This window comes from Corapipo altera, unplaced genomic scaffold, assembly GCF_003945725.1.
Source record: "Corapipo altera isolate COAL_440 unplaced genomic scaffold, ASM394572v1 79, whole genome shotgun sequence".
Classification (NCBI taxonomy): domain Eukaryota; kingdom Metazoa; phylum Chordata; class Aves; order Passeriformes; family Pipridae; genus Corapipo; species Corapipo altera.
Window position 1 is genome coordinate 1,639,481 of NW_020884927.1, and position 27,001 is coordinate 1,666,481.

Consider the following 27,001-nt stretch of genomic DNA (forward strand, 5'->3'; position numbering starts at 1 on the left):
TACTGGCACAAGGCTGGGCTTGGTGGAGCCTGCTGGCAGCTCTGCTTCCCTGGCCAGAAGGCAGTGGGTGGATCCTTTCAGGACTGGGGTTTATTCAGGGGAGATTGCTTTTCTTTTTTTTGTTGTTGCAAGATTTCATCTTTTGGCATGGGGATAAATAAAGAAACTAGGCTACTGCTGGCTCCAGTCTTCCTATCCCTCCTGCCCTGGGCACCAGCAGGGCAGTGTGCTGGATCCGTGCCTTGTGGGCAGTGAGGGGGATGGAGCTGCACTAGTCATGTCCCACCAAGTTCAGGTGGGACAAAGACAGCTAGGACACTAGAGTGGGGACCAGCTCCAAAAACAACCCCTCCTGGAGCCTTCCTCTGTGGCCTGGCCCTCCTTCCCTTGGGATGGTGCTTTCATCTGTGGTCCTCCTGCCTAAAGGGGTCCTCCAGGCTCTGCTGGCTTCTTGCATCTCTCTGAGGATGACTGTCCTTCCTCTCTGCTCACTGTCCTCCTCTTGCCAAATGTGACACAGACGTGCTTCAGGTAGTGGATTAGCATCACTGTTTTGAGCTGTGCCCTTTCTTTCTTCTCCCAGGCTTGCAGATTGTCTTGAAATCCATCATGAAGGCCATGGTGCCTCTTCTCCAGATTGGCTTGCTGCTCTTTTTTGCTATCCTCATGTTTGCCATCATTGGCCTGGAGTTCTACAGTGGGAAGCTGCACCGAGCCTGCTACACAAACAATTCAGGTGAGGAGAAGGGCTCTGCACCCACTTTGCATCCTTTGGGTGGTAAAAAGCTGGGAAGAGCTGTCTCCTACCTTTCCCTTACCTCTGCCTCCTTTGCCTCCCCGCTGTGTGCTCTCAGGTGAACTAGAGGAGCTGGACCCTCCCCATCCATGTGGGGTGCAGGGTTGCCCCCCAGGCTACGAATGCCGGGAGTGGATCGGTCCCAACGATGGGATCACGCAGTTCGACAACATCCTCTTTGCTGTGTTGACCGTCTTCCAGTGCATCACCATGGAAGGGTGGACCACAGTCCTGTACAATGTGAGTAGAGTTGCTTTGGGGTCTCTTTGGGCAACTGGGTGTGGGAGTGAGGGAACTGGAGGCATTATTTCTGTCTGCTGGAAACTTGTAAGATCCTGAGTTTCCTTTGTGATGGGAATGGAGTTGGTCCTTCCCATTTAGGCAGGAGATGGTGGATAGAGGCCTGTGATACATTCCTCCAGACAAAGGGAGCTAGTGCTGCCCATTGCAGAGCAAAACCTTGTGAGCTTGGGCTGCAACAATCCTCCTGCTTGAGGTCTGTCCCTGAGGAGGCATCCTTCCTTCCATCTTCCTCCTCCTGTGCTCCCCAGGGCAGCTCCATGAGAGGGAACATGTTTTCTGGGCACTGCATATGTGCTCTCCCTGTACACCAGGCAGCAGATGTGCCTGCGTCCCCATGGTGGCCTGGGAAAGCCCTGGAGCTAGGCTTGGACCCCCTGCCCTGGGGGGTCCAGGACATTTCAGCGTCCAACAGGGAGCTGGGATCTTTGATATTTGTGCTGGTGGAGCAGGGAATGTCTGGGCTGGGTTCCTGTGGTTTGCAGTTGCTTGAAGTTGCTGATGGCCAAACTCTTGGGGTGCCCAGAGAGTGACTTGAGGGCAAAGCTGGAAGCAGAAAAAAAAGCTGCAGGCAATCACAAAGTGCAGCGTCGTTGTGGGTGACTGGCCATATAAGTATGTTTGAGTTTGTGGGCTTGAAGCAACCGTGCCTGTTCTGTTCCCAGCCTAATTTCAGCATCAATTTTGGCGTCATTGCACCAGGAATGTTTTTATACCCTGGTTCCCATAACGCCCGGAGTTTTGTAGAGTGGCATTGCTCTGCGGGAGGCAAATTGGATGGCATGTGATGGGGAAACGTGGCTCAGTGGTGGCTCTGTCATTGATGGAAAGGCTGTTTTTTAACCCCAAGGTAGGGCAAGGTACCAGGCTGCCGGTGTTGGGTCCCTTCCTCCCACTCAGTCCATGCCAGAGTACTTCTGGGGGTGCAGGATGGTGTGTGTGGACAGATGGATTGTGAAACCTAGACTGGAGTAGGAAAGAGAGAGTTCATGGCAAAGGCTTGACCTTACCATGATCAGGATTTGGTTTTCTTCTTCCTAAAGGAGACGGTGGTGTCAGAATCCTGCTGCTTCAGTGGGGGAATTAAGCAGGATTGAACCACCTGAGTGTTCAGACCGAAAAAAGTCGATTTCTTGTCTGCTTCTGGTGTGTCAATGGGATTAGAGACTTAACTACAGCACCTATTGCCCAGGCATAATTGAGTGGAGCAGGGAAGGTGATTTTCCAGTGCCCTGGGCAGCTGCTGCCTGCTCCCTCTGCCATACGCAGCCTGTGCCTGCCTGTGGCTGGTGCCAGCAACCTTCCCCGCACCTTGTTCTTGTGTTAATGACTGTCTCTCTGCACAACTGCTTCCATCAGGGCTCCCCATGTCTCCTCCTTCTCATCCTTTGGTGCCTGCAGCAATTAGCAGCAGCGCTCCCTGTGCTAGAGCCCCAGTGGCGGTGTGTGAGGAGATGGTGAGCTACACAGACAGGCAATTTATGGTCTGATCGACTTCAAGGGTTTGTTTGAGTAAGTCTGATCTCCTGTTGCTTGGGATGTCTTTGCTGGGAAGGCTAGAACTGATCAGTTCGGTGTCTGAGATTTACTGATTCATCAGCTGGGTCTTACTGGAGGGTAAGGATGGGAGATGCTGCTGGGAGCACTGAAAACTATGCTCCACAGGATCTACCCTACAGAATCCCCCTGTTTACCAGCACAGCTGATAAATTGGGGTCTCTCTAGAGCCCCTGGGGCAGCCACAGCCCTGGTATCCAAGTAACCTTCCCGGCACCAGTTGCAATGCCGGGCAAACATGCTCTGTCACCGTGTTCCAGATGGCCGGGACCATAAATAAGGTGCCTCCCTTTCCCGCTCCTCTGCAAAGAACCAGCTATTACTGACCTATAATGGAAAGGATTAGGGACCTTCCTTGGCTTATAATTGAATGAGGATTTGGGCCTTGGTATGGTAAAATGCTGCTGATTCACTTTGGGGGGTGGCAAGTGATGATGTTCCTGGCACTACTGGGCAGTACCTCCTGCCCTCCCCAGGGACACAAACTGTCTCTCAGAGTGCAGAGGTTATGGGTGCTCTGTCCTTTTGCTGCTTGGAGAAAGAAAAATGGATTTCTGCCTTTTTTTTTTTTTTTTTTTTTAAATAAATAATGAGAGAGGCCCGTGGGGAGATGTGATCCCTGGGGGGATGCAGGAAGAGGGCTGGGAAACACAGGAGTACTCTGCCAACAACTTCATCACTTGGAGCGAACCAGAGCGGGCTCCTGCTGCTAACCAGCATGGACCTTGCCCAGCACATGCCCCAGGTCTGGGGGGCTCGGTGGGGGACTCTGCTCTCCCACTGGGGTAAAGCAATGGGAGGCTGTGTCCTTGCAGATTAACACTGCAGGGGAGAGGGAGATGGCAGGAAAACCACTTTAGCAACCTCTCAAAGAAATTGCTTACTATAATATTCCCCTGTGTAACTGTATCATGATTTTAAGATCCATTTTTCCACAATTTTACCGGCTCTAGGAGCGTAGCTCCCGGAATTTGTAGGCAGCATCACGAAAAGCTAATCAGCCCCATGGTACTTTCCACGTGTGTTGTTTCATCTATGTGTTTGCTTTTTGCCTTCTTTTCATCAGCCTTGCCTCTATGAAGGTAGAAATCACAGTATGGGTTAAAAATAGAAGAAAAAGCCTTAGATTGAGGGGGTGTTATAGCTTTCCCAGCTCCTGTCCCCGGGAGCCTGGTGGACATTGATTTCTTTTAGAGGGGAGTTTTGGCTTTGTAGTTCTCTCTGTGGTCTGAAATGGGCTAAGGAATATTTTGCTTTTCTTCTTATACTGGAGCATATGCCCCTTCCCTGGGCTGGCTTGAGACCAAACCTGATTTCTGTAGGGACCAGAGGGAAATACAGTGCTGGCAAAGAGGCTCACTGTCCTACTTCTCCGCCTCTGCAGCCGTGCTGGCATGGGGCAGGGGCTGGGTTGCAGTTTTGTCATTAAATGGTTATTCTGTGGGGGTGGTGGGGCTGGTGAGGGGCTGCCACTGTGTGCCATGGGACTGGCCTGATGCATCACAGGCACACGGTGATGCTGGTGGCTTTGGATGCCCAGCCCAGCTCCCAAGGTCCCAGAAAGCAAACTGGACCGGAGTTTGAAATCAATATTTCCTCCAGAACGCCGGCTTGGGAGGCTGTATTTATTCACTGCAATTGTTTATTTGCCTTCCCTTTTGGAATTGCTCAGCTGCTGTGCTTGCAGGTAGCGAGGAGGAGCCTGGCTTGATGGGATCTGCCACTTTCCTTTCCCCCCCACGCTGCCAGGAACTGAGATGGGAAGAAAAACACTTGTGGCAAGGATGTGCTGGGGCTGTGGGCAGGTGGGCTCTGCAGGGGGAGGGTACAGCCCTGCCAGGCTCGTGTGCTCCTTTGCCTGGAGCACTGCTCTGTGCTCTCCAGTCACACCAGTTCTGGGCACCACAGCCCCTGGCTGGGATTTAGTGTTTGGACAACTGGCAATACAAGTGTGAGGAGAAAGCTGGTGTTTATAGCTGTGGGAGCAATGCCAACATGGAGACATGCAGCCAGGGAACCCAGGGCTGCCTGCCCCTCCTAGAGCAGGTCTGGAGCACAAGTCTGATAAGGAGCAGCTGATGGGACTTCACAGGGGCAGCTCAGTCTCGAGAAAAGGAGGCTCAGGGGGACCTTCTCACTCTCTACAACTCTCTGATAGGGGGGTGCAGCCAGCTGGGGGTACGACTCTTCTGCCGGTGACAGGATGAGAAGAAATGGTTTCAAGTTGCACGGGGGGGGAGGACTAGATTGTGTATTAGGAAAAATTCCTTCTCCAAAAGTGTTGTCAAGCATTGGAGCAGAAAGGGATTTGAGGACATGGTTTAGTGGTGAACACAGTGTGCTGGGTTAATGGCTGGACTGAATGATCTTAGAGAGCCTCTGCAAACAAAACAATTCTGTAATTCTATGATTCCTGTTGCATGTTTTCCTGCATGGATCTCGCTGTCAGCTTGCACTCTTCCTTCTCTTGTGGCACCAGGGATTGGGACACAGGGAAGCCACGAGGGCAAAACTGTACAGGGAGCCTTAGGAGATGGCAGGGCTGAGTGTCGGGAGTCTTCTGGGTGCTTTTGCAGCAGGAGGAGAGTGTTTGCTGGGGGAAAGAACACCAAGTCCTTGGCAGCTTCCAAAACACCTACCAAAATGCAGTGGTGGTGGGCAGAGCTGTAGGTCTCGTATCCCCATGCAGAGCCGAACAGCTGCTGCAGAGAGCCGGGCGGCTGCAGAGGCGCTGGTTAGGTGTGAAGTGTGAGCTGTGTGTGCAGAGACAGCAACTGAGACGCTGCAAGAGCGGCTGTAAAACAGGAGCTGCTGCAAGGATGGGGGTTTGCAGCAAGTGTGACTCAACCACCATGTGCTCACAGCACCCCTGGAGGTGCTGGGGCCAGGAGGGTGTGAGGGGAGGACATCCCGGTGTTTGGCATCTCCTCTGAAAGTGGGGTGCAGAAGGGTTTTGATGAATCTCGCTGCGTGCAGAAGTTGAGGTTTTGTGCTGGTGGGCACGAGGCTGGTTTTGTTTGTGAAGGACCAAACCTGAGATCACAGAATCACAGAGAGGTTTGGGTTGGAAGGATCCTTTTAAAGATCATCTGGTTCCCACCCCCTGCCATGGGCAGGGACACCATCCACTAGATCAGGCTGCTCCAAGTCCCATCCAACCTGGCCTTGGACACTTCCAAGGATCCAGGAGCAGCCACAGCTTCTCTGGGCAACCTGTGCCAGGACCTCATCACTCTCACTGTATAAAAATTCTTCCTTATATCTAATTTAAATTGACTCTCCTTCTATTTAAAACTGCTACCCCTTGTCCTATCACAACAGGCCCTCCTAAAATATTTGTCCTCATTTTCCTTACAAGCCCCCTTTAAGTACTGAAGATCTTCTGAGATCTGCTGGAGCCTGGTTTTCAAATGTGGTGACACATCCATCCTTTTTGAAACAGGGACTGTTCAGGCAGCCCTGATTTGGGGTGCTGGGAAAGGGAGGTGTGTTATCTCACTGGCCATGCTGGAGCACATGGATCAGAAAGGGGAGTGGGGCTTGACTTTGCCCTTGTTGACCCTGGAGGAGGCCAGAGGAGGAATCTGTTGCAAAACAGTTATTTTTCCATGTATGTGTGTGTGTGTACAAAATTTGCATGTTGGCACAAATTCCTGGGGTGTCACAGTTGTCCCTTGGGTTGCTCAGCACTCAGTTGCTCTCTCTGAAGCACCTTTGTGTGAACAGTGTGAGTGGGAACTGAGAATCATGCAGATTTGGGAGGGTTCCACCTCTTGCCTTTCAGAGTGAGGACATGGCCTGCCTTTCCATGGAGCAGCAAGGAGGCAGCAAAATCAATGACCTCGCCAGAGAGGATTTTCCTCTTTTTGGAGTTTGCTCACACCTGACACGAGCTGGGAAACCTGAGCCCCAGTGCTTCCAGGAGCTACTGCAGTTCCTCTGGACATTGATATCCGTTTCCTGGGATACCTGGTCCCAGGGCAGGAGCTGCAGCAGGGCCAACCATGTGCCAAGGGTTGCAGGGATTCTGCAGCGAGGGCTTGTGATGCAAAGATCCCCAAAACAGCACCTGTCCTCACACCATGGTGATGGGCAGAGCACGGGAGGAGCTCAGTAGGGCAGTGATCCCAGAGCTGGGGGCTGAGCCTGCTGCCTCTTTGGGTACTGTGGATTCTGGGAGTGTGATGGATAACAGTGCTCCCAGCAAGGAGCAGCGCTGGCTAGAGATGATCTCTGGGGAAAGGAGGAGGAGGAGGAAGAGAGGCTGGAGAGCGGGGGAGGTGGGAGGGATGGCAAAAGAGGGAAACCACTTGGCTTTTTAGCCCTCTGTGCCCTGGGAGGACGCCAGGCTCTCAAGCCGGAACGGTTGGAAAGGGAACAGGAGTCCCTTCTTATGTGTTTTAAATTAAAACACAGCGCACACAAAATATCCTGTCGGGGAGGTATGAAAATTTAATCAGCACCCAGAGCTCTGAGCAGCTCGGCAGCGAGCACAGCCCGTAATGCCTCTGCAGCTATTCCTGGCGGCTCCCGGCCGTGCGGGAACAGCGGGATGGGCTCTGTGCTGGGGGGAGCAGGGGCTGCCAAAAAGTCCCCCACGCTCGTGGCACCGCAGGACAGAGCCCCTTCCTCCTCCTTCCTCCAAAATGTTAAATACTGAGTGTTTTAAATATGGTGAAATTAAAGAGGAGTTAAGAGAGGAGATGTCAAATTCCACCTCGAAGGTTCAAACGCTTCCTAACTTAACAAAGTGAGCTGTTTCTCCCCGAATGGCTCCAGTTGGTGCCCGTGCTGGAGCCCGTCCCTGCCAGGCACATGTGCAGCAGCCAGCCTGCTCTCCCCTCTCCCCCCTTTGGAAAAAACGACTCTTTCTCCACACTCAGCAAAGCCAGACCCTCGCCAGCTTGCCAAATGTTCCTGCCTTTTTTTTTTTTTTATCCCCTTTTTCCCTCTCTGTGTGTGTATGTGCTGAAATGACACAGCAAGAAACAAATTGTGTCTGCTGGATCCCAGCTTTCAGGCATGTTCTATCAAAAGCTCCCTGCCCACACCCTGCTCCCTGCCCGCAAGGGAAAGTCTCACTCCTGGCAGCTCTGGAGGAGCTGAGGGGCTGGTGGAAGCACCAATGCTCCAGCATGGATGCTCTGGCACTCCCCAGCAGCTCCAGGCTCAAGGATAGGAGATGGAAGGGGTTTCAGTGCTGTCTAGTCCCCCATTGCTTGTCTTTTTTAAGCCCAGGACTTGTAAGTCCATTAGCAGGTTTGGTGCTGGAAATTGTGTTGGTGAGGTGTTGGAAAGCTGTTTTCATGGTTCTTGGTCAGTGTGCTGCTGTGCATCAGGATTGGGTTATGGGGGTCCATGAGTGAGGTTGTGCATGGGTCTGTTGCCCCAAAGCCTTGCAGCTGGAGTTAGGGATGTTCCTTCATCTAAGAATGTCATACAACCATGAAAATCATATTTTGGGACAGCATATCATGAGGCCTGAGTTGCTTCTCTGGGCTTAAAATGTGCCCAAAACAAAGCAGGGATCCAGGCTGGAAATAACCAAGCCCCATGGGAAAACAGCCCCAAAGCTGATCCCATGGAAGCTGTGCCCTGCTGCAGCATCCAGGGTCTGAGTCCAGCTGAAGGGGCAGTGGCACTGGCATGTGGATCTGCACTGGAAACACTGGCACTGCCTTAGCTAAGAGAGGGGTCTAATGAAGGCTGTGAAGCTTTGCAAATGCTCCATCAGGAAAAATTCATCCTGCCTGTGAGGCACTTAGGAGGGTGCTGGGGAAGGTGCAGAGGGGTCTGGGCAAGTGGAAGGGGAGGATTTGGGAGCAAAAGTGGGGGTAGTTGAGGGATCATGGTGAGGGATGGCTGTGGGGAGAGGCAGAGGAGGAGGCACACATGGAGACAAGGTTTGGAGATCAGTGCTGGGGCATCTGGGTGCAATTTCTTGGTGGGTTGGCAAGAACAGAACCAAAACTGGTCTTCGTGCCTATCTCAAATATTTTGAACGCTTGATTTTCAGTAATGCTTTGAGCATTGCAATTTTTGCATTCCATTTAGAAAAGGGAAAAATGAAACATGTTGTGGGGTTTTTTTCCTGTTTCCCCACTCCTTCCCTGCACATGCACAAACAAGAGCATGCCCACATGACGTGGGCTGTGCTGATCTTTGTGTCCCCTTCTGCCAGGACTCTTGCTTGCCCTGGGCATCCAAGAGCATCCCGGGGCTGTTACAAGCGCAGGATGTGTCCTGCGACGGGTCAGTCCTGGCCTTGCAGAGGAAATGTACCAATTTCCTCATTAACCTGATTTGGAAAAGCAAAGCATTTCCATTCAGATCTTGTCCAGTGCCGGGGTTGCTGATGGATCCCAGGCAGGGCTGGTGGGGAGTGAAGCATGGCCCTGCATGCAGGAGATTAAATTACCACTATTAAAGGGAAGAAAGAGATCTGTTACTGTACTGGGGAGAGCAGCAGTGGGTGTCAAGGTCTGGAGGGAACTGGTTAGACCAAGGAATCTGCTATAAGGTATTTTTTTAGTTATTTTTCTCCCCTTTTTGCTGGGTTATGGAGATTTTGAGGCTGTTGCTGCTGACCTGTGTGTCAGTCTCAGCTGGATGCAGCTGTAATTTGCAGGGAGGAGCATGTTGGGGGCTGCAGAGGTGATGCTGGGGGGATGCCATCAGCCATGGTAGGGGCGTGCTGGGTGTCACCACCAGGCAAAGACCAACAGGAGTTGCTAAGCCAAGGGTTTGGAGTACAAACCATGGAAACTGTGCTGGTTTTGCACCCGCCGTCTCACTCTGCAAGCACCTGAGAAAGGCTGGTGAAGGCAGGCACAGTGCCCAGAGCAAAGCCCCTTGAGATCCTGGCTTTCCCCATCAAACTCCCTCACTAGGATTGCAACCAGTGTGGACTGACAGACCCATCCTGCCCAGCCACGGTGGTTGGGACAGTTTGGTCACCCTATCCCTGCCCGGCAATGCAGGCAGAACTGTGGTTCCCCATGGGAGCTCTCTCTGGGGCAGGAAATTTCACAAGAACAGAGTGCTGCCACCCATGCTGCTGGAGATCCCATAGCTTCCCTCCAACCTCCCTGTAGGTGCCATATCCCCTGAGCACACCACAGCCAGTCCATACAGTAATGAATGTGCATTACCCCAGTCTAATTATGTGCCGTTTCAGTGCTGATTAGAACAGAAACACAGAAGCTTTTTCCTCATGCAGATGGATTTTGAGAGGGGACCCGACTGTGTACAGGGCATCAGGGTGTGCTGCTGGTGTTGGTCACGCTGGATGTGGAGGTCTCCAGGACACATCTGCTGGGAAAAGGCAGAAAACTCCCCTGTCCCTTAAGGAAAGCCTCACGTGGGAGCCCAGCCCTGTTACGAGACGCTGGAGAATCAATGAGGATGGATCTTGATAGGGCAAAGGGGAATGGCTTTAAACTGAAAGATATTAGATTTACATTATAAATTCTTCCCTGTGAGGGTGGTGAGGCCCTGGCACAGGTTGCCCAGAGAAGCTGTGGCTGCCCCGTCCCTGCAAGTGCTCAAGGCCAGGTTGGATGGGGCACTGAGCACCCTGGGATAGTGGAAGGTGTCCCTGCCCATGGCAGAGGGGTTGGAACTAAGTGATCTTTAATGTTCCTTCCAACCCAGAATGTTCTAGGATTCTATAATCTCTGTGTGAATGAAACCCAGTGGCTCCCTGTGTCCTGCTGCTCCCCAGATGAGCTGGGTGCCCAGACCCTCGGTCCCCAGTTCCCCTCCCTGCGCTGGTGAGCAGTGAGTGGCCACTAAGGCACCCTGCACAGACAGTACATGCTCTCTGTTTATTTTTAGCTAGGAGAGACTGAGGGGTTTATTGAGGTGGTTTTTTTTCTCCTCCCCTTCCCCTGTAGCAAAGAAATCCTAAAGTTTCCCATGCGCCGCAGCCCGAGGGAGGGTACGTGTGGGCTGCGCGCTTGTGCTTTGCATTCGACTTGAGTATATATTTAGATTTCTTTAGATTTCTGGCCCCCCGAGTGAGACCTGCTTTTGCAACTCCCTGTGCCTTTTCCTGCCCTTTGGAAAAAAACAAAAAAACACCAAAAAATCCCCAACAACACAAGAGCTGCCTAAAGAATAAGCTGGTGCTTGGGGGTTGAGAAGCAGAGGTTGATGGGGGTTCCTGCTCTGGGCTGGGGTCCACTGTGCTGGCTCTGTTCCCTCGTGAGGATCCTGCTCCTACACCCTGGTAGTGTCATTTATAGGCTCAGAGGGTTTTGCTGGCAACAGAATTGGTTGTGCCAAGATGTGAATGTGGTGGTTTAGCTCAGGCTGGGAGTCTCCACCAAAGCCTTGGTATGGGAAACACCCTTGGGTGTGTGGTTTCTTGGGGAAGAAGCTGTGACAAGCTCATGCTGGTTGTGTTGGTGTCTGAGGTGTGCCTGGAAGCAGCAGAAAATGTTTTTTGGTCTGGTGGCCACGGGAGAGTTTGAGAGGTGCTGGTTTAGGCTGGTGGGGTGCATAATGAAAAGGTGGTTGTCTTAAAGGGAAGGAAAGAAGCAGCAAAGATCAGGCAGCTCCTACATTTCCCCAGGAGCTTGAATGAGTGTTGGGACTTGGCCTGCTGCACTGAGAGCTGGGGCAGGAACCAGGAGTTTCTTCATTAAAGGAGTTACAGCACTGGTGTAATTTGGGGATTAAACTCCCTGTGTCTATCCTGAATTCTGCACATGACAACCTCCTGGTACCTTCAGCAAAGGGGGAAAAACAACGTGGGAAGGCACAGTGGACCAAGGTGATGAACCACTGCCTACAGAGGGATATTAAGAGCAAATGATGCCCCAAAGGAACGGGAAAAGGGGCTGCTCAGTCAAGACAACTACATCTTGGTGCTAAAATTAGTTGGGAAATGCTGTGAGAGCCACCAAAGGTCATGTCGACACAGACCTCATGGAGGATGCTCAAAGGAGCAGTGAGCGGTTCCCCACCTCTGCAGATGGAAGCAAGGCACAGTGAAATGATGTCTGGGGACATTTGGGCATGGATGGATATTTCACCCCAGCTTTTGGTCAACACGAAGCAACAAAAGGCTGGATAGCAGGAACAAGGACACAGCCGTGAGAGTGGCCAACGTGGAAAACAAACACTGAGACCATGGCACCCATCAGCAAGGCCCTTGGGATAGCCTCCCCCCCCATGCTTGGAGGGAGCTGGCACATGAAATGGCAGGTCTGGTAACAAGTATTTTTAACAACTCCATCGAGTTGGGGGAGGCACCATCTGACTGGAGAATAGCGAATGCAATGCCTATATTTAAAAGTGGGGGGAGGAGGGGAAGAAAAGTAAGGCAGGCAGGAATAGGACTGTAAGCCTGACCTCGATCGCATGCCATTTCGGAACAGATTTGGAAGGCAGGAGAGGAAAATGAATCATGGGTTTGCCAAAGGTAGGTCACTCCGGGCTAACCTGGCATCGGAGGCCTGGAAACATTGTAGAGCTGCTCTTTGTAGTAAAGCTTTTGCTATGGGAGAGTGTTAATGAAGCAGAGAAGAGGGGAAGGGGATGAGGAACTGGAAAGCAAGTAGTACTGGGATGATCCTGAGTGGTGTTGAGGGGATATAGAGGATGTCAGCAACCAGTGGAGTCCTTGGGGATGAGTCATGGGCTTTCCTGCTTCCAGCATCGACTGGCTTCCTGGAGGTGGAGGGATGGAGACTGCTACTCTGGGCTGGAGGCATTTGAGGGCTGGAGGAAGAAATGTGGGATGCAGTGAGAAATGGAAAGCCATGTGCTTGTTGAAGAGCAGCAAAGATATCTCCTTGGAGCTTAGGTCTTGCTGATTGGGAAGCAGCAGTGTGGAGGAGGAGAGGATGAGTGTGGGTGACATCAGGGTGACCATGAGGTGACCACAGGGCAGCAGTGCCGTGGAGGAGGAGAGAGGATTGAAGGTGGGATGGCAAAATCTCTGTAGCATCATGAAGGGATGGAGTGGGACCCATCAAATCACTCACTCAGATCTCCTGTGTCCAGGGAAGATGGACTGAGCCTGGACAGGAGGAGGGAAGGGGCTACTTGGTAAATAGGGCAGGAGAGCCAGTCATGCAAGAGAGAACTGGAAGAACCTTGCTTTGGCTAGCAAAGCAGAGGCTGGAGATGGCCATGATTACTGTCTATAAATAGATCAGGATGGGAAATGGGAAGGAAAAGAGCTATTTCAGCCTGAGGCCAATGCTGGCAAAAGAATAGAGTGGTATATAAAATGACCACAAATAAATTTAGGCTGAGAATTACAGCAGCCATTGGAGCATCGGCCTGAGGAGCCTTCCAGTGGGGATACTTAGTTTTTGGCAGTCAAAGTGGCTGAGCAGGTACCAGGTGACAGTCTGGAGCCACTGCATCCTGACTGGGCATCACCAGCTCCTGGGTTTGTAGGGAGCACTGGGATGTCCCCTGGGAAATTTTATTTTGGGGTGGGGGATCCCAGCAAAGCTGGCACCAGCCAGGAGGCTGCTGGGGGCAGTGCTGTTCCTGGGGCTGCTGGCATCAGCCTGGGTGGCTGGGACCCTCCCAGAGCTCGCTGTGGCCAGTGGTGTGTCCTTGAGTGTGTGAGTCCATGGCCATCCCCTCCTTTGCCTCAGAAGTGGCCCTCTTAGAGCTGCTGGCTGCTAGTGGTGCTGGACATGTAACCTCCCAAACCTCCTTAAAAATCTCTCTAATAATCCCCTTTGCCTCCACCTCCATGGGATCTGGGTACCCAAATGAACATAGAGGTCAGGATTGCAGACAGCCTGTCCCATTGGGATCCTGCCAAGCCCCTGCCTCAGCTTTTCCTTGTCTCATTCTCCTATAGGGAACGAGCTCATCTGTTTTCCATTCTCCATAACAAGGACCTCTGGGAAAGCCCGTTATTTTTAGGTGGGAGCCTGTTTCAAATGCGAGCAATCCTAGCATGGGTGGCAGGTACACAGAGGCATCTTGGCAGGGAGCTGAAGCCCAGCCAAGCTTGAGCTGAGGGCTACATGGTACCCTGAAGATTAACCATGGCCAGTGGTGCTGTTAGAGCAGAGCAGAATGGCCTGAGTGTCTGGAGTGTTGTGATGAACACTGAATTCACGGAATTCCTGTGCATCATTCCTTCATCCCTGCACTCGCTTCTCCCATTGCTCTGAAGAAAGGGCTTGGAGGTGGACTGGGGCCCTTGAAAGTGCAAGATCTTGGGAAGATGTGTGTGGTTTCCCCAGTGCCAAAGGAGGATGGCAGTGAGTCCTTCCAGATGCTTTCCCCAGCCTTGTCACTGAGGTCTCTGCCTACAGCATCCTCGTCCCAGTGCATTGGGGCATGCTGGTGTTACCAGTCCTTCATTGGAATCAGTGTCAGGGTGCTGGGGACACCCAGCTGAAGTTCACACTGGTGCCTCAGTCACTGGAGGAAGACTCCAGCGTGGTGGCTTCCTTTCCCCCTTGGAGACACGCTTCTCCTCTTGCAGAGCCTCGCCTCAGCTCCTGCGCTGGCTGACCGGGAGACGTGGTGCCAATGACTCAGATGAAGACGAGGGCTTAATTAGCACAGGGAGAGGAGGGGAGAAGAGAGAGAAAAGAGAAAGAGTCTTTCATCGCAACAAGATTGATACCACCTCCCCCAGACAGTCACGTTCTGCCGCATCACCCTCCAGCCCGGCGTCATGTGCACCGTGCCTGACACCGGAGGACAAATGGGGCCTGGGAAACAGGGACAGAGGGGCACTGCTTTATTAAAACCCTCGATGAATTAATGTCTGGAGGTACTGAGCAGGGCTCGTCAGGAGCCGTTATAGCCGTCGGGCTGTACCCTGCGGTTAGAGCTCCCCTCTGATCTCAGCTCCTCGGATTTGGGGTAAGGTACCCAGGGTGGGAGGGTGTCTGTGAGGAATTAGTAATGATGCCAGCAGCAAAATGCCCGTTTGAAGGTTTCCCACTGTGCATTAAAGGACAAACATTGGCTGCCCCTTCTTTAGACACCAGCTTCTCTGGTCTTACGGTGCCTTATAAATCTGTGCTCAGCAGGCACTGCTGCTCTGGGGCTGCTTCACCCCATCTTGGTGGGATGTGCAGGGGAGCACTGGGTCAAGCTGCTGAGGAAAACATGCTCAGGGTGGCCCTCTTGCCCTCAACACCCTGATTTTGGGCTGCAGGACTCTGCACTTCTGACTATACCATTGCCTTAACAACCCGTGTCCTTGCAGGGGTGGGCAGATGAGGTGGAGGAAAGCGGTCCTGGCCTGTGAGGGCTGGAGACTAGGGGGAGTATGGCTGGGGCAGGATGCCAAGGGGCATCAGGGCTCTGCTGCTGGGGAGTTCCTCTGTAGGGTGCCCACCAAGGCTTGACAGGCATGGCCACGTTACCCTGAGGAGCCCAGTGTGGTCAGCCTGGAGGGAGAATTGTCACCACGTGTTGCTGCTATTGAAGGTAACATCACACGTGTTTTTTCTTTCCCCTCCAGACCAATGATGCCTTAGGAGCCACCTGGAACTGGCTGTACTTCATCCCCCTCATCATCATTGGATCCTTCTTTGTCCTCAACCTTGTCCTGGGAGTCCTGTCAGGGTAAGCGAGACATGGTCCTTCTCCTCTTGGCTGTGCCCATTGCATGTTTCAGAGCCCCCAGGATGGCCCCTGGTACTGCTGTGACCCCAGGACCCCAGCAAGGGATTGTTCCCTGGCTATGCTTGGCTCTCTCCCCCTGGGGGCTGGGAAGGGGGCAGCCTTGATGATGCTTTCTTGCTGTTTTGCGTGGCTGAAGAGCTCGTGGTTTTGGTCACCTGTAATAGATGGTGAGTGGGGATCTGGCTGCTTGGGACCTGCCAGAGGGGAGAGACCTGTGGGGCTCTTATGGAAATGCATTTGAGTCCAGGATGGGTTTGTAGTGGGGTGTGGATTTGCTGGCTGATGGAATATGGTGGGCATAGGTTGGGGTGGGTCTGGGGAGTGATGCAGGGCACCTCCATGCTGTGCAGGCTGTGCCTGGGGGAGATGTGCCCCGTGCTGGTGGGGGATGCACACTGGTGAAAGTAGGAGTGCCTGGGGTGCATGTGGACAAGCCAGAGACGTAGGGACAATGCAGCTGTTCCTGTTCTGCACTTCCCAGGGGAAAGGTGGTTTTAATCCAAGCTATTAAAGTGGGTTTAGAGAGAAAAAGTCTTGTCTCCATGACAATGAACTGTGGTTGCATCAGTACATCCTCAACCGCTGGCAGGGGTTGGTGCATGGGGAGAGCATGTCCTCTCCTGCACTGGGAAGGGGATGTGGGCTACTCTGCCCTTACTGAAGCAGGTAACTTTTTAGCTAATTTCTCACCATGCCAAAAAGCAAAAGCTTTTGTAGCACAGTTTTGGCCAGGTGGAAAGCCCTTAGATGAAGGGATCAAGGTAGAGAATGGCCCTGGTCATTTCTGTCCCTGTCTTGTGAGTTCAGGTGTGATGGTAGTGGTTTCAGGAGTTTCTGGAGCAGCAGTATGGGCTTCTTCAGAGTCTCTCATTCTGGAGTCTGACTCCAGGGGCTTTGGGGACAGGCTACAGGAAAGGCTTCACATTGCCTTGCAGGGAGGGAGTTCTTATGGGGGATGAAGATATCCAAGCAGTGTTGGGTGGCTTTTGTATTTCTTATGTCACATCCAGCTTGGGCATTTGAGCAAAGTCCAGCTGGGTGTAAGTGTCAAGCAGGAGTTTTCCTGCAAAAGCCTAAAGAAGGAAAGTTAGGAAGCTCAGGGCTAGGTAACTGGGAAACCCCCTTGTTAGAATGTTGAATTGTGTCAATGTAGTGTGTTGTGTGGACTTGGGGGCTTTTGGTTCTGGTGAGCAGCTTGGGGCCACAGCAAGGCAGCACTGCTCTGGCCTGCAAGCCAGACACTGGCCAGAGGACCAGAGTGGGGCTCATGGGATGCCTGGCCATGCCCTGGTCCATGTTGGTGCTTTCCTGCACCGGGTCTGCACGAGGCAGCTGTTTCCATACCCGCCGAATTGGATGCAGTTGTCTAGGACTCTTCCCAGGCACTGGCTGGCATTTCGACTGTTTGTTTATTGCTAATAGGGTTTGTATTGGGGAAGGATGCAAGTGGGTGGGTGGCCTAATTGGCAATGGAGATGCTCTCGTGGCGTGCCAGATATCTAGGGAAAAGCAGGACTGCTCAGCTTCTCGGAGGGCTGAGAGAGGTGAGCGGAGGTGGCGAGCTGGGCTCTGCCACTCGATGGCAAGGCCACCGTGTGTGACACGGCCACATCCTCTGCAGCTCCGTGGATGCAGCACCTCAGTGGGGGTGAAGCATCCGAAGCTGCTGCCGGCAGGAGAAGGTACTTCTGCAGGCAAACAATGAATGTTCTTGAGCACAGCAAGAAGAGCTTTGTTCCTTGCTCTGTTTGCTTAGTTTTTATTGTTTTTAACACTTACTGCAATCCTCTTGTGCTGGAAGAGAGCACTTGGCTCTGCTGCAGGAGGGGAAGGCTGACCTTTCCATTGCCCAGCTCTGAGCTGGGTGAACAGGCAGGGTCTGGATACGCCAGTGTGCCCTGCGACTGGGCTGAGCTGAGAGGAGATGGTCACTTTGGGAATAAGCTACACCTCCACTCGAAGGAATTCCTTCCCTGGCATTACATCACTGCTTTGGAGGGAGACAGACTGTTCCCAGCTGGCTGAAATCATGGTCACTCAGTTAACATGGGGCACATTGGTGAGCTCTGAGCCCTGGTAACCTGCTTGCAGAGGTCTGGACCCGTGTTGCTTGCAAACTGCTCCATCTGCTTCGGTGAATAACAAGATCTGCTCGGGACTTCCAGACTTCTTCTCCAAGTTCACGCTCAGGAACTGCTGCAGAGCTGCCTCTGCCCTCACCTCATCTTGGCAGGGATTTTCTTTGGGGCAACAGTAAAACACCCGGGGTAGGTCCCGAATGCAAAGAGGCTGCAGGAGGACATTTGTATGTTTAATTTGCCACCAGCAGAAGCTTGCTGGAGCCCAGATTTAGCAATCTTCTGGTTGCGATGAGCATCTCTCCCAACAGTCAGTTCCCCAACTGTTAAGCTGAGGCATGACCTCCGTGATGTAAACAGCCTGGATCCATCTGCTCCTTAAGCACAAAGTATGTGGGAGAGGAAAAGAAATCATCATACCAAGGCTCCTCGATTTCTCTCCCTAAATACTAACAGGCACACATGCACTGGAATTGCGTGCGACGCTATTAAGAGGAGATGGAGCTGCTCCAGGCAGGGGCTCGGAGAGCCAGTTCTTCTGTGGCTTTGGCATTTATTACTGTGTCTATTAACTTTCCCCCTCTATGGGTGCAATTACAGATCAATTAATTCTAACTGAAAGCAGGAAAGAAGAAAAAAACCAAACTTGGCCCTGTTCCTCTTTGAGAGCAGGTACGAAGCCCATGGAGATGTGACTGCTCAGCTTTTAAAGCTACACAAGCTACTGAAATAATCCTGGCAGAAGAGAGTCAGTGGGAGCGAGCGAGGATGGAGCATCCATTGAAATGCCCTGTTTTCTGCCATGTGGCAGCTGGTGGATTTGGGATCTTGGGAAGATGCTGAGACTCATATCAAGTATTGCTTGATGCTGTCTTGTGGCCTGAGAAGTTGCACATGCCCCGTGCTGGAGATTTGCAAAGATTTCCTCTCCTTTTTTTAGTGAAATTGCTGAGTTTTGGTTTGGTTTTTTTCTCCTCAGCTGTTCCTCGTGTAAAACAATTTGGATATGTGTGTTCAGACTGTGTCTCCAGAGCAGCAGAGACATGATGAGAGCTGTGCTGTCTCCCATCCCTGCTTCCAGCGGCAGTAATGCCACCCCAGAAGTGACCACAGCTCACCACTGGTCCTCTCCCAGCCACTGTGGAACCCCTGCCTGCTCTGCCACTCCTGGCAAGAAGATGGTTTATGTCTAGTTTGTCCCTGGGAGCAAGAGGGTGAAAGAGCAAAGATTAAAAAAAGTCATGTTTGGAGGAATAGCACTGAGAATTCATGCAGAATTCCCAATACCAGACAGGCTACATTCTCACTCTTTTCCACCTCCCTTTCCCCAGCTTCTGCAGATCTGGTTTGCAGTCACCCTCCTCCATTCATTGCAGCATCATCCTCCTGTTGAGGGCTGGTAGACTCCATTCCCCTATCCAGTCTCATACTTCCAGCCCCTTTCCAGGGTAACAAAGCTGCTATAATCGCTGGTATTTGTGGTCTTCAACAACAGCTGAGTGGGTGCACAGTGGATGCTGCCTGACCTGGGAAGGCTGGATCCTCAGGCCAACCAAGGAGAAGACCTTTGGAAGCTGATCACAGAGGAAGAAGTCGAGCACAATGGCAATAAAAATGAAATCCATCTGCCTTGTACTAAACAAGAGAGTAATTTAAATCCTCTGAATTACTTCCACTCATCCTGGTGATGTTAAGTCTTTTCTCTCTTTAAGTCTTTTCTGCCCCCCACCCCCAGCTCTTGCACTAAGCCTTTGAAAGAAACGACTAATGTTATAATTAAAGGATCAATTTGGCAAGATTTCTTTGTCTTAAGATCTTTCTTTCAGGTTGGGTTAGCACTACATTCCCAGTCTCCGGAGAGTTTTCTTCAGTTCCTTCAGGAGCCTTCTGTACCATCTCTGAAATCTTTTCACTTTGCTTAATTTGAATTTTTTTCCCATCCAGTTTGGAGGCATAACGAACGATTAATAAAATTAAGTTTTATAGCAATTAATAATAAAGGTGTTGAGGGAACAAGTGTACATTTTCGATGGAGATGGACTTCTTTTCACTGGCTGTCCACAAAAATCTGGGCCCCCATGCGTTTGAGCAGGATCAGATGGTTTGAAGTGAAAAACACTGGGAAGAGGATTAGTACCTTGGAGGTAGGCAGTTCATGGAGGGGGATGTGGGGAGACACGTTGCCACAACGCAGGAAGGCTTGTGTGGGGGTCATGAGTTGAGAACAAGGTGTCAACAAATTTCTTTGCTGAAAGGGTGGTCAGGCATTGGAACAGGCTGCCCTGGGGTAGTGGTGGAATCACTGTCCCTGGAAGCATTCAGAACACATGTGGATATGGCACCTGGGGACAGTTTAGTGGTGAACAGGGTGGTGCTGGATTTGAGGATCTTAGAGGGCTTTTCCAACCTTAATAACTCTGTGCTTCTATGCCCAAGAAATACTTAGTTGGAAACTTGAAAGCTTGGAAGCGTCGTGTCGTTTTTTCACTTTACTGGTTGTAGGATCTCTGGGAGCGGCCCGGATGAGATGTGGAATGTCCGTGCTTGTTGTGTGTTTGGGGACTTGCTGGTTGAAGCCACTTTTGAGTGGAGGTGTGGGTGTGATGAGGAGGGTGGGCTGTGATGCCTCCTGCCAAGTCCCACAGCACCCCCATGGGCTGCACGTTGGTTGGGCCGCATTTGTTGAGAAACGTCCACGCTCGTCACTTTGTTCTGGGGAGGCTCTTTGTCATCGACGTGGTATTTGAACATGTGTGAAGCAAAGGAGCCTCTGAGACCTTCATCTCAATTCAGCAGGCAGGTGGGCATCCATATTCAATGAGAGCCTCTTTGCCATGCTCTGCTGTACCATCTTGCTGCAGAGGGCCTCCAAGCCCTATGCAAACAAGCTGCCTGACAAGGGATGTGCGTGTCTGGTGTACCATATCCTCCAGTGTTACAGGGGAATAATGACTCTTCTTACAGCCAGCTGGACGAGATTTAAAAAAAAAAAATCCACAACAAAAAGATGACTCGGTGACTTTCCCCTTTGATTTCTCCTGGCAAATTATTTGCCAGCATCTCTCAATTGCTTCAAAATTGCTCTTGTTCGTGCCTCCTTGTAAACCTGCTCTGTGGATTGCCCGTGGTCTGCAGACTGCAGGTGAAAAGCTCGGGTTTTTTGATCCTCTTGACAAAGCATTAGGCAGATATTTGTGCTTATAGGTTGCTTTTGGAGTTGTTTGTTCCAGATTATTGTAATTTCTGTGATCCTGGTCGATGACAGCAATAGAATGGCCATGGCTGCAGCTCTTTGACTTGGTGGATGGCTTTGGAGATGCTCAGTTCCTCCAGGATCAGCTCCACCCTTGTAAGGTGGTGCTGGGCACTGCAGTTGGGTGAAGTTGATGGGACATCTCAAATGACATCCATAGAATTATCTGTCCTTTGTGCATCATAGGCTGCTATTTGGTTTGCAGCAGTGGACTGGCACATGGTGTTGCAGGTTTCACACTTGATGGCTGGTTCTGAATTCATTGTATCTGTGTGTTGAAGGCTTCAATTAGAGTGCTTGGAAGCTCCTGGGAAGTTAACATGATGAAATGTTGGAAACTGGTTATTTTTTTTCCCCGTGCTGTAACTCATCTGCAGTACTGGCCATGCACCTTTCATCTGCAGATCACTGTTGCTTGCATAGGGTGACTGTAAAACTGTTCTCTCCTTAAAGAGGATAAAAACTGGAGCATAGGAGGGAAGGGGAGGAGTGACATTTTTCCAGCACTGCATGAGCCAGTGGGAGTGATTGCGAACAAAGCCCGGGGCTCTTGAAGCAGTGAAGCTGTGCTGCTCATGCCAGCCCTGCCTGATAAGAGTGAAATGCAATCTAGAGCTTCCAACTCTGCTTCTGGCTGGTGGGGCTTCCAGACCCTCCACCACCCTTCTGCAACTTCCTTGCAGCGTGGGCTGACTGTCCTATTGCTGCATTTGCTGCATCATTGCACACGGAGTTCTCTGGGCAAGGAGGACAACAATACAAATCTCAGTGTTATTACCCTCGGAAAAATGTTGAAATTGAGAGTCTACAGCTGGGTTGGCCCTTTTATCTGCTGGTGATGCCCTCATTGATGCAGCCCAGCATCCTGCTGGCTTCCTTTGCTGCAGCAGCACACTCTTTGTTTGCACTGAGCTTGTCACTGGGACCCATGGGCCCCTTCCCACAGAGCTGCTTCCCAGCTGGGTAGATCCTAGGCTGTGCTGCCCTCCTGGATTATGTTGTCCTGTGTGCAAGGCCTTACAGTTATCCTTGTTGATTCAGAGAATAACAGAACGGCCTGGGTTGGAAGGGACCTTAAAGATCTTCTCATTCCAACCCCCCTGCCATGGACAGAGACACCTTCCACTAGACTAGGTTGCTCAGAGCCCCATCCAGCCTGGCCTTGAATCTTCTCCGACTTCTGGCAGTTCAAGTGAACTTTAAATCAAGCAATTTCCCATAGCCAAAAAACTTGTTTCCTCCTACAAAACAGGCCTGTGAAGCACATCTCCCCTCTGCAGAGGTTTTTGCACCCTTTGGACACCCTACTCCTGCCCTTGCTGTCGGTTCAGTGCAATAATCCTGGTCTGCAGTGCCAGTTTTGCTGTGCTGCTTGTCACCGTCTGTTTGAGTTGAAGCTCCAGGTTACAGACTGCGCAGTCAGTTCAACACTCTTACTTCAGTTCCTTTACACCTCTTGGGTAAATACCATCTGATCCCCCTGGTTTGCAACTGTCTCAGCTGTGTTTCCCACACCGTCTGTTGTCAGTTCTGTCCCATAACCTTCTCTGACACCCTCCTGGAGTCTCGAAGGCAGTTTTCCCTCAGACTGTGGTGTTCAAACCTGAAGTGGAGCCATGAGCTGAGACCTGAGGAGAGCAGCAGTATAACCTGATGTCTTACAGATGGTCTTCCTTGGTATGCATGCCATTATATTTGTTTTTTTCATAGCAACATAGTACTGCTGTCTCACCTCAGTGTGTAATCCAGTATTTTTTTGCTTCCCATGGAGCCCACAATATTGAGGTGACCAGCACTGTATACCTGCTCTGGACTCAAAGATGGTCCAAAAAGTAGAAAAGTGGATTGCAGTATCTGTGATATTCTTTTTTCTTAACTGGTTTTTGGTTGTTGGTTTTTTTGTGGTTGGTTGGTTGGGAGTTTTTCTGTTTTCTTGTGGTTTAGTGTTTGCTTTTATTGGTTTTTTTTTTTGGTTTTTTTTTTTTTTTTTTCAAAAAAGGGGACCCATTTTCAAGCTGAATACTTCCACATACATGGTTCTCCCATTAAAACCCGACCTGAGCTCTCCAGTTAGAGTAGAACACAACATTGCAGTAAAACCACCACTGCCCTGGTGTGGAGGAGGATGTGGGGATGTGGAGATGAAGGTGGCTGAGCATGGTGGTGTCCCCTAAGGTCTCCTACCAGGAGCAGAGATGCTCCCAGGCTGCATGAGGGGAACGCCAAGGCTGTAGAGGAGAATTTGCAGGCAGAGGAGGAGCGAACCATCTGTGATCTGATCGCCCCGGCAGGCTGGGCATGGTGTGTGGATGGATGGTGCCCTTGTGTGCAGGAGGACAGATGGCACACACTGCTCCCCAGATCCCACCATGACCCTCAGCACTCTGACCTCTAAAGCTCTCTGAGCACCTTCAGCTTCGTGAGACCGGGCAGAGAAGGGCTGCAATGAAGCAGGGTTGGCACGTGTGGAGCTCAGCCATTGTGGGTGGATGTTTCCATGCTGGAGCCATCAGGATTTAGGGCCTGGAGACCCAGGTGGACAAGCAGAGGTGTTACTGGTGGAGACTGTGCAATCTGCTGGGCTCCCTTGAACCCCCTCGCAGGGACCCCATGGGGCAGCAAGCCTTGGGCTCTTTGCAAGGCAAAACTGGGCCATCCCTGGCAATGTAACCCAAACACACCGGGAGCAGAGCCCTTCAACGGGAGGCAGGAGCCTGCTCTCTTGGTGATGGGATGCTGCCCTGCCTGTGACTTGGAGCCTTCCCAAGCGGCTGTCAGTCACCATTGCTGGCCCTGTTCTCACTCACACACAGTATTATCTCTACCCGCTGCTGCAAATTGGCTCTGAGCAATCCTTGATCTGTCAGCATCGCCTACCCACTCTCAGATGTCACCAGCCCCCGCTGCTGCCCTGCTCGGTAACGTGTCTCTCTGAAATGTAATAATTCATTAAGTTGAGATTAACTTTTTTTTTTCCCCCTCCCCTTTCTGCCACCCCTTCCTGCTTCTAATGGACAAAAGCAATTAAGATCCATTAGGGATCAAGTGTGTGGGAAGCGGCTCCCTCCGAGACGCTGCCGCAGCTGCACGGACCTTGTCCCTGAATGCGTGTGGCACCAGCTCCCTGCAAAGTAGTGCTCTGTGGGCAAATGGTTGGGTAGGGGGAAAATGCTTGATGAGGTGGGCTCTGGAAAAGGTGCTCCCATTCCCTTCTTCAGCAAAAGGTGACTTGAGGCTCAGCTGGTCCTTCTGGATGGCTTCTCTCACCATGCAGCAAGAGGAGGCACCAGCCTCAGCAGAGGAGGAGCTGGATGACAGGGATGGCAAGGCAGGAGGTGGCAGAGCGGCCAGATTCCCAGCTGTCGTAAAGCAGGGGAAGCTTACCAAGTGCTCCCAGTTGCAGGCAAGCTGAGAGAGCTGGGGTTGTTCAACCTGGAGTGGAAAAGGCTCTGGGGAAACCTTAGAGCCTCCTCCAGTGCCTAAAGGGGCCACAAGAGATTTGGAGAAGGGATTTTTGACTAGGGCCTGGAGTGACAGGACATGGGGGAATGACTTCAAACTGATAGAGGGCAGAGTTAGGTCAGATATTAGGAAGAAATTCTTCCTGTGAGAGTGGTGAGGCCCTGGCACAGGTTGCCCAGAGAAACTGTGGCTGCTCCATCCCTGGAAGTGTTCAAGGCCTGGTTGGAGGGGGCTTGAAGCACCCTGGTCTAGTGGAAGGTTTCCCTGCCCATGGCAAGGATTGAGATGGTCTTTAAGGTCCCTTCCAGTCCAAATCATTCTAGGATTCTATATGGACAGGGTCTGGCTGGGAAAAGTGCTGCCAAGGTGCTGGCTGACATGGGGTTATGGCCTGTGGGACAGAGGTTCAGGCCTTGGGAGGACCAGAGGATGACAGGCAACTTCCCCAGTAACTCAGACTGCAAATGGCATCTTCTCATTTTTTGACATCCCAAATTTGCAAACAAAGACTGGTGAGGAATGATAGCACAGCCAAATGCTCCTGCCTTTCCTCCAGATAGGGCAAGGAGGGTTTTTGGCATGGCATACCCAAAACTGAAAGTGCATTTCAGCTGTTGGCTGTGAGAGGTCCTTCCTTCTCCCCCATCTCCTCCCACCCTCCTTGCCTTCACTTAGGCTGCTTTTCTCTTCCTTGCCTTTTATTCTCTCCCCCTTTCCTGCCCTGGGAAGAAAGTTTCATTTCAGTCTGAAAGCCAGTGCTGGAGGGGGAGAGCCATTTGGTACTTAATGCCAGAGCGGCAGGAAACTTCACCTTCCTGGGGAGGAATTAAAAATGCTTGAATTGTCTGGGGACCTTAAACAAGAGATTGCAGGGAACATTCAGGGCTTTCCACACAAACACATGCACACACACACACACACATGTGAGAGCCTACACAGTGTCAGGGGTGTAATAGCTCAGCTGGGGTAATGCACTTGAACTCTCACTGCAGCAGACAGACCAGTCCTTTCAATTCTTTTAAACATATTTTATTTTTCGAGGCTTGAGATTGCTGCTAGTCTCTGGGGAGAGAGATGTTCGTCTTCCAGAGAGAACAGTGCCATTTGTTCTTTGTAATCATGCTTCCCTCAAGGCACCCTGGGACCAGGAGGGGGGAATGAGGGCACGGGTTGGAGTTCTGTGGATGCTGGGATTTGGGGATGGAACAGGGAGCTGCAACCAGCAGATTGTGACCCCCTGATGATGTGGCAAGGAAGGAAGGGTGTGCTGGGGGGATGTCTGGTATTAGGGATGCTCCCTGCGTGCAAATGTGATCATCAGTGGAGGTGTAACTTTCGGGTCAAGGTACCCCAGGTATATGGTGTGTGCAAACATGGGCTGTGGGACCTCCTAGAAGCAGGTCTGGCCGTGTTATCTTACGTACAGCCCCTGGTGTGGGTGGAGATTGCCTGCATTGCCACTCCTGTGTTCTCTGCCAAGTATTTCCATTTTTCTGTTTGTGTTTGATGTACTTTGCGAATGGGGGTGTCTTATCACACAGCTTTGGGCTGGGCTATAGGTGAAATCCTGTCTTGTGTACTGAGGAGTGTGTTTATCTGTGTGCTTGGGGTGCATGTGAGCACGTGGTTGCTACTGCCTTTGTGCACCACGTATGTTGGAGGCTGCAGCAGGCACAGCATCAGTTCTGGCCAGTGTTGCTCAGTGTTTGATATGCCCTGGTCTGCACGGAGCTCCTGACCTCCTGCCTGACCTCCTGCCCACTGCAGAGATGCCCTAAGCTGTTGTCCTCTTCTGGGCTGGTCATCACACCTGGAGAGTTCTTGTGAGACACTGAAATCCAGAGGAGGACAACAGAGATGTCTCAAGTCCTGGGAAAATAATCCAATGAGAAACTGGAAAGAAAAGGAATTCAGAGGAGGAGGTAAAGGCAGGGGACATGACCTGCCCTGCTCCATCCCCTGACTGTCTCTTTGCACTGCCTGGTTTTTATTCCCTGAAGGGGCACACAGAAGCCGAGCCTGTTCTGGAGTTGGGTGGCACTGGGAGCATCCTCCCTGAATGGTGGCAGCTGGGGCATGCAGGACTCAGCAGTCAAGCAGGGGTTTTGCTCATGTCCATCCACGCCTCTTTTTCTCCTCCCTGATCATTCACCCATCCCCTGGCCGTGCTTTGGCCAGGGATGGTTGTGCATCTCCCCAGCAATCACCTTGGCAAACCCTTGGTCCCTGCCATCCCCGTGGTTCTCCTGCACATCCTGCTGCCCCTTGGACCTGCTCTCACCACTCCCTTCTGCCCTTCCCCAGGGAGTTTGCCAAAGAGCGTGAGCGAGTGGAGAACCGCCGAGCCTTCATGAAGCTGCGGCGCCAGCAGCAGATTGAGCGGGAGCTCAACGGATACCGGGCATGGATAGACAAAGCGGGTAAAGGCTGGTGGGCCGGGGGGCTCTGGGGGGCACCACAGACTGCTGGTCCTGTGGGGTGGTGGGGCTGGAAAGAAATCCCTGAGCGACATCCAGTGCAACCCCGAAGTGGCTCAGGTGCTCCCGTGGTGATGTTGGGTGAGCTCGGTGTGACAGCCTGGCCAGGCTGCAAACAAGGACATCACCAACTGCTGATGAAACCTCTTGTTCTGTGGCATGAAACTGTCATGTTCTGAACACGAGGCGTGCTACATCTCCAGGGGAGACTGTGAACAACACGGCTGTCAGCTTTGCTCTGCAGTGGTTTCCTTTTTCTTGATGTTTGCTGGAGTCCCCTGCAGTGGTGGGCAGTGGGAATGTAGAGCAGTGAATGGTGAGACTGGTTTTCCAGTTAAATCTCCTCCTGGAGCCGTCTGGAGGGGATACACTTACTGGTTCCTGCCTTGGGGTCAGGGACCTGAGCAAGGGCTTGGGGTGGTGGAGGTTCCAGGCTTCCTGCTGACACCCAGCC

At 51.9% G+C, this 27,001-nt stretch overlaps 1 protein-coding gene across 8 annotated transcripts in view; it reads left to right on the forward strand.

The window, feature by feature from the left end:
• Nucleotides 1-27,001, forward strand: part of CACNA1E (calcium voltage-gated channel subunit alpha1 E) — a 107,399-nt gene that overhangs the window by 37,329 nt on the left and 43,069 nt on the right. For all 8 annotated transcript variants that reach the window (XM_027658370.1, XM_027658377.1, XM_027658374.1 and 5 more), the window contains exons 6-9: nucleotides 584-736; nucleotides 855-1,036; nucleotides 15,114-15,217; nucleotides 26,375-26,490. In XM_027658370.1, coding sequence (XP_027514171.1) covers nucleotides 584-736; nucleotides 855-1,036; nucleotides 15,114-15,217; nucleotides 26,375-26,490 — 555 coding nt within the window. The remainder of the gene's footprint in view (nucleotides 1-583; nucleotides 737-854; nucleotides 1,037-15,113; nucleotides 15,218-26,374; nucleotides 26,491-27,001) is intronic.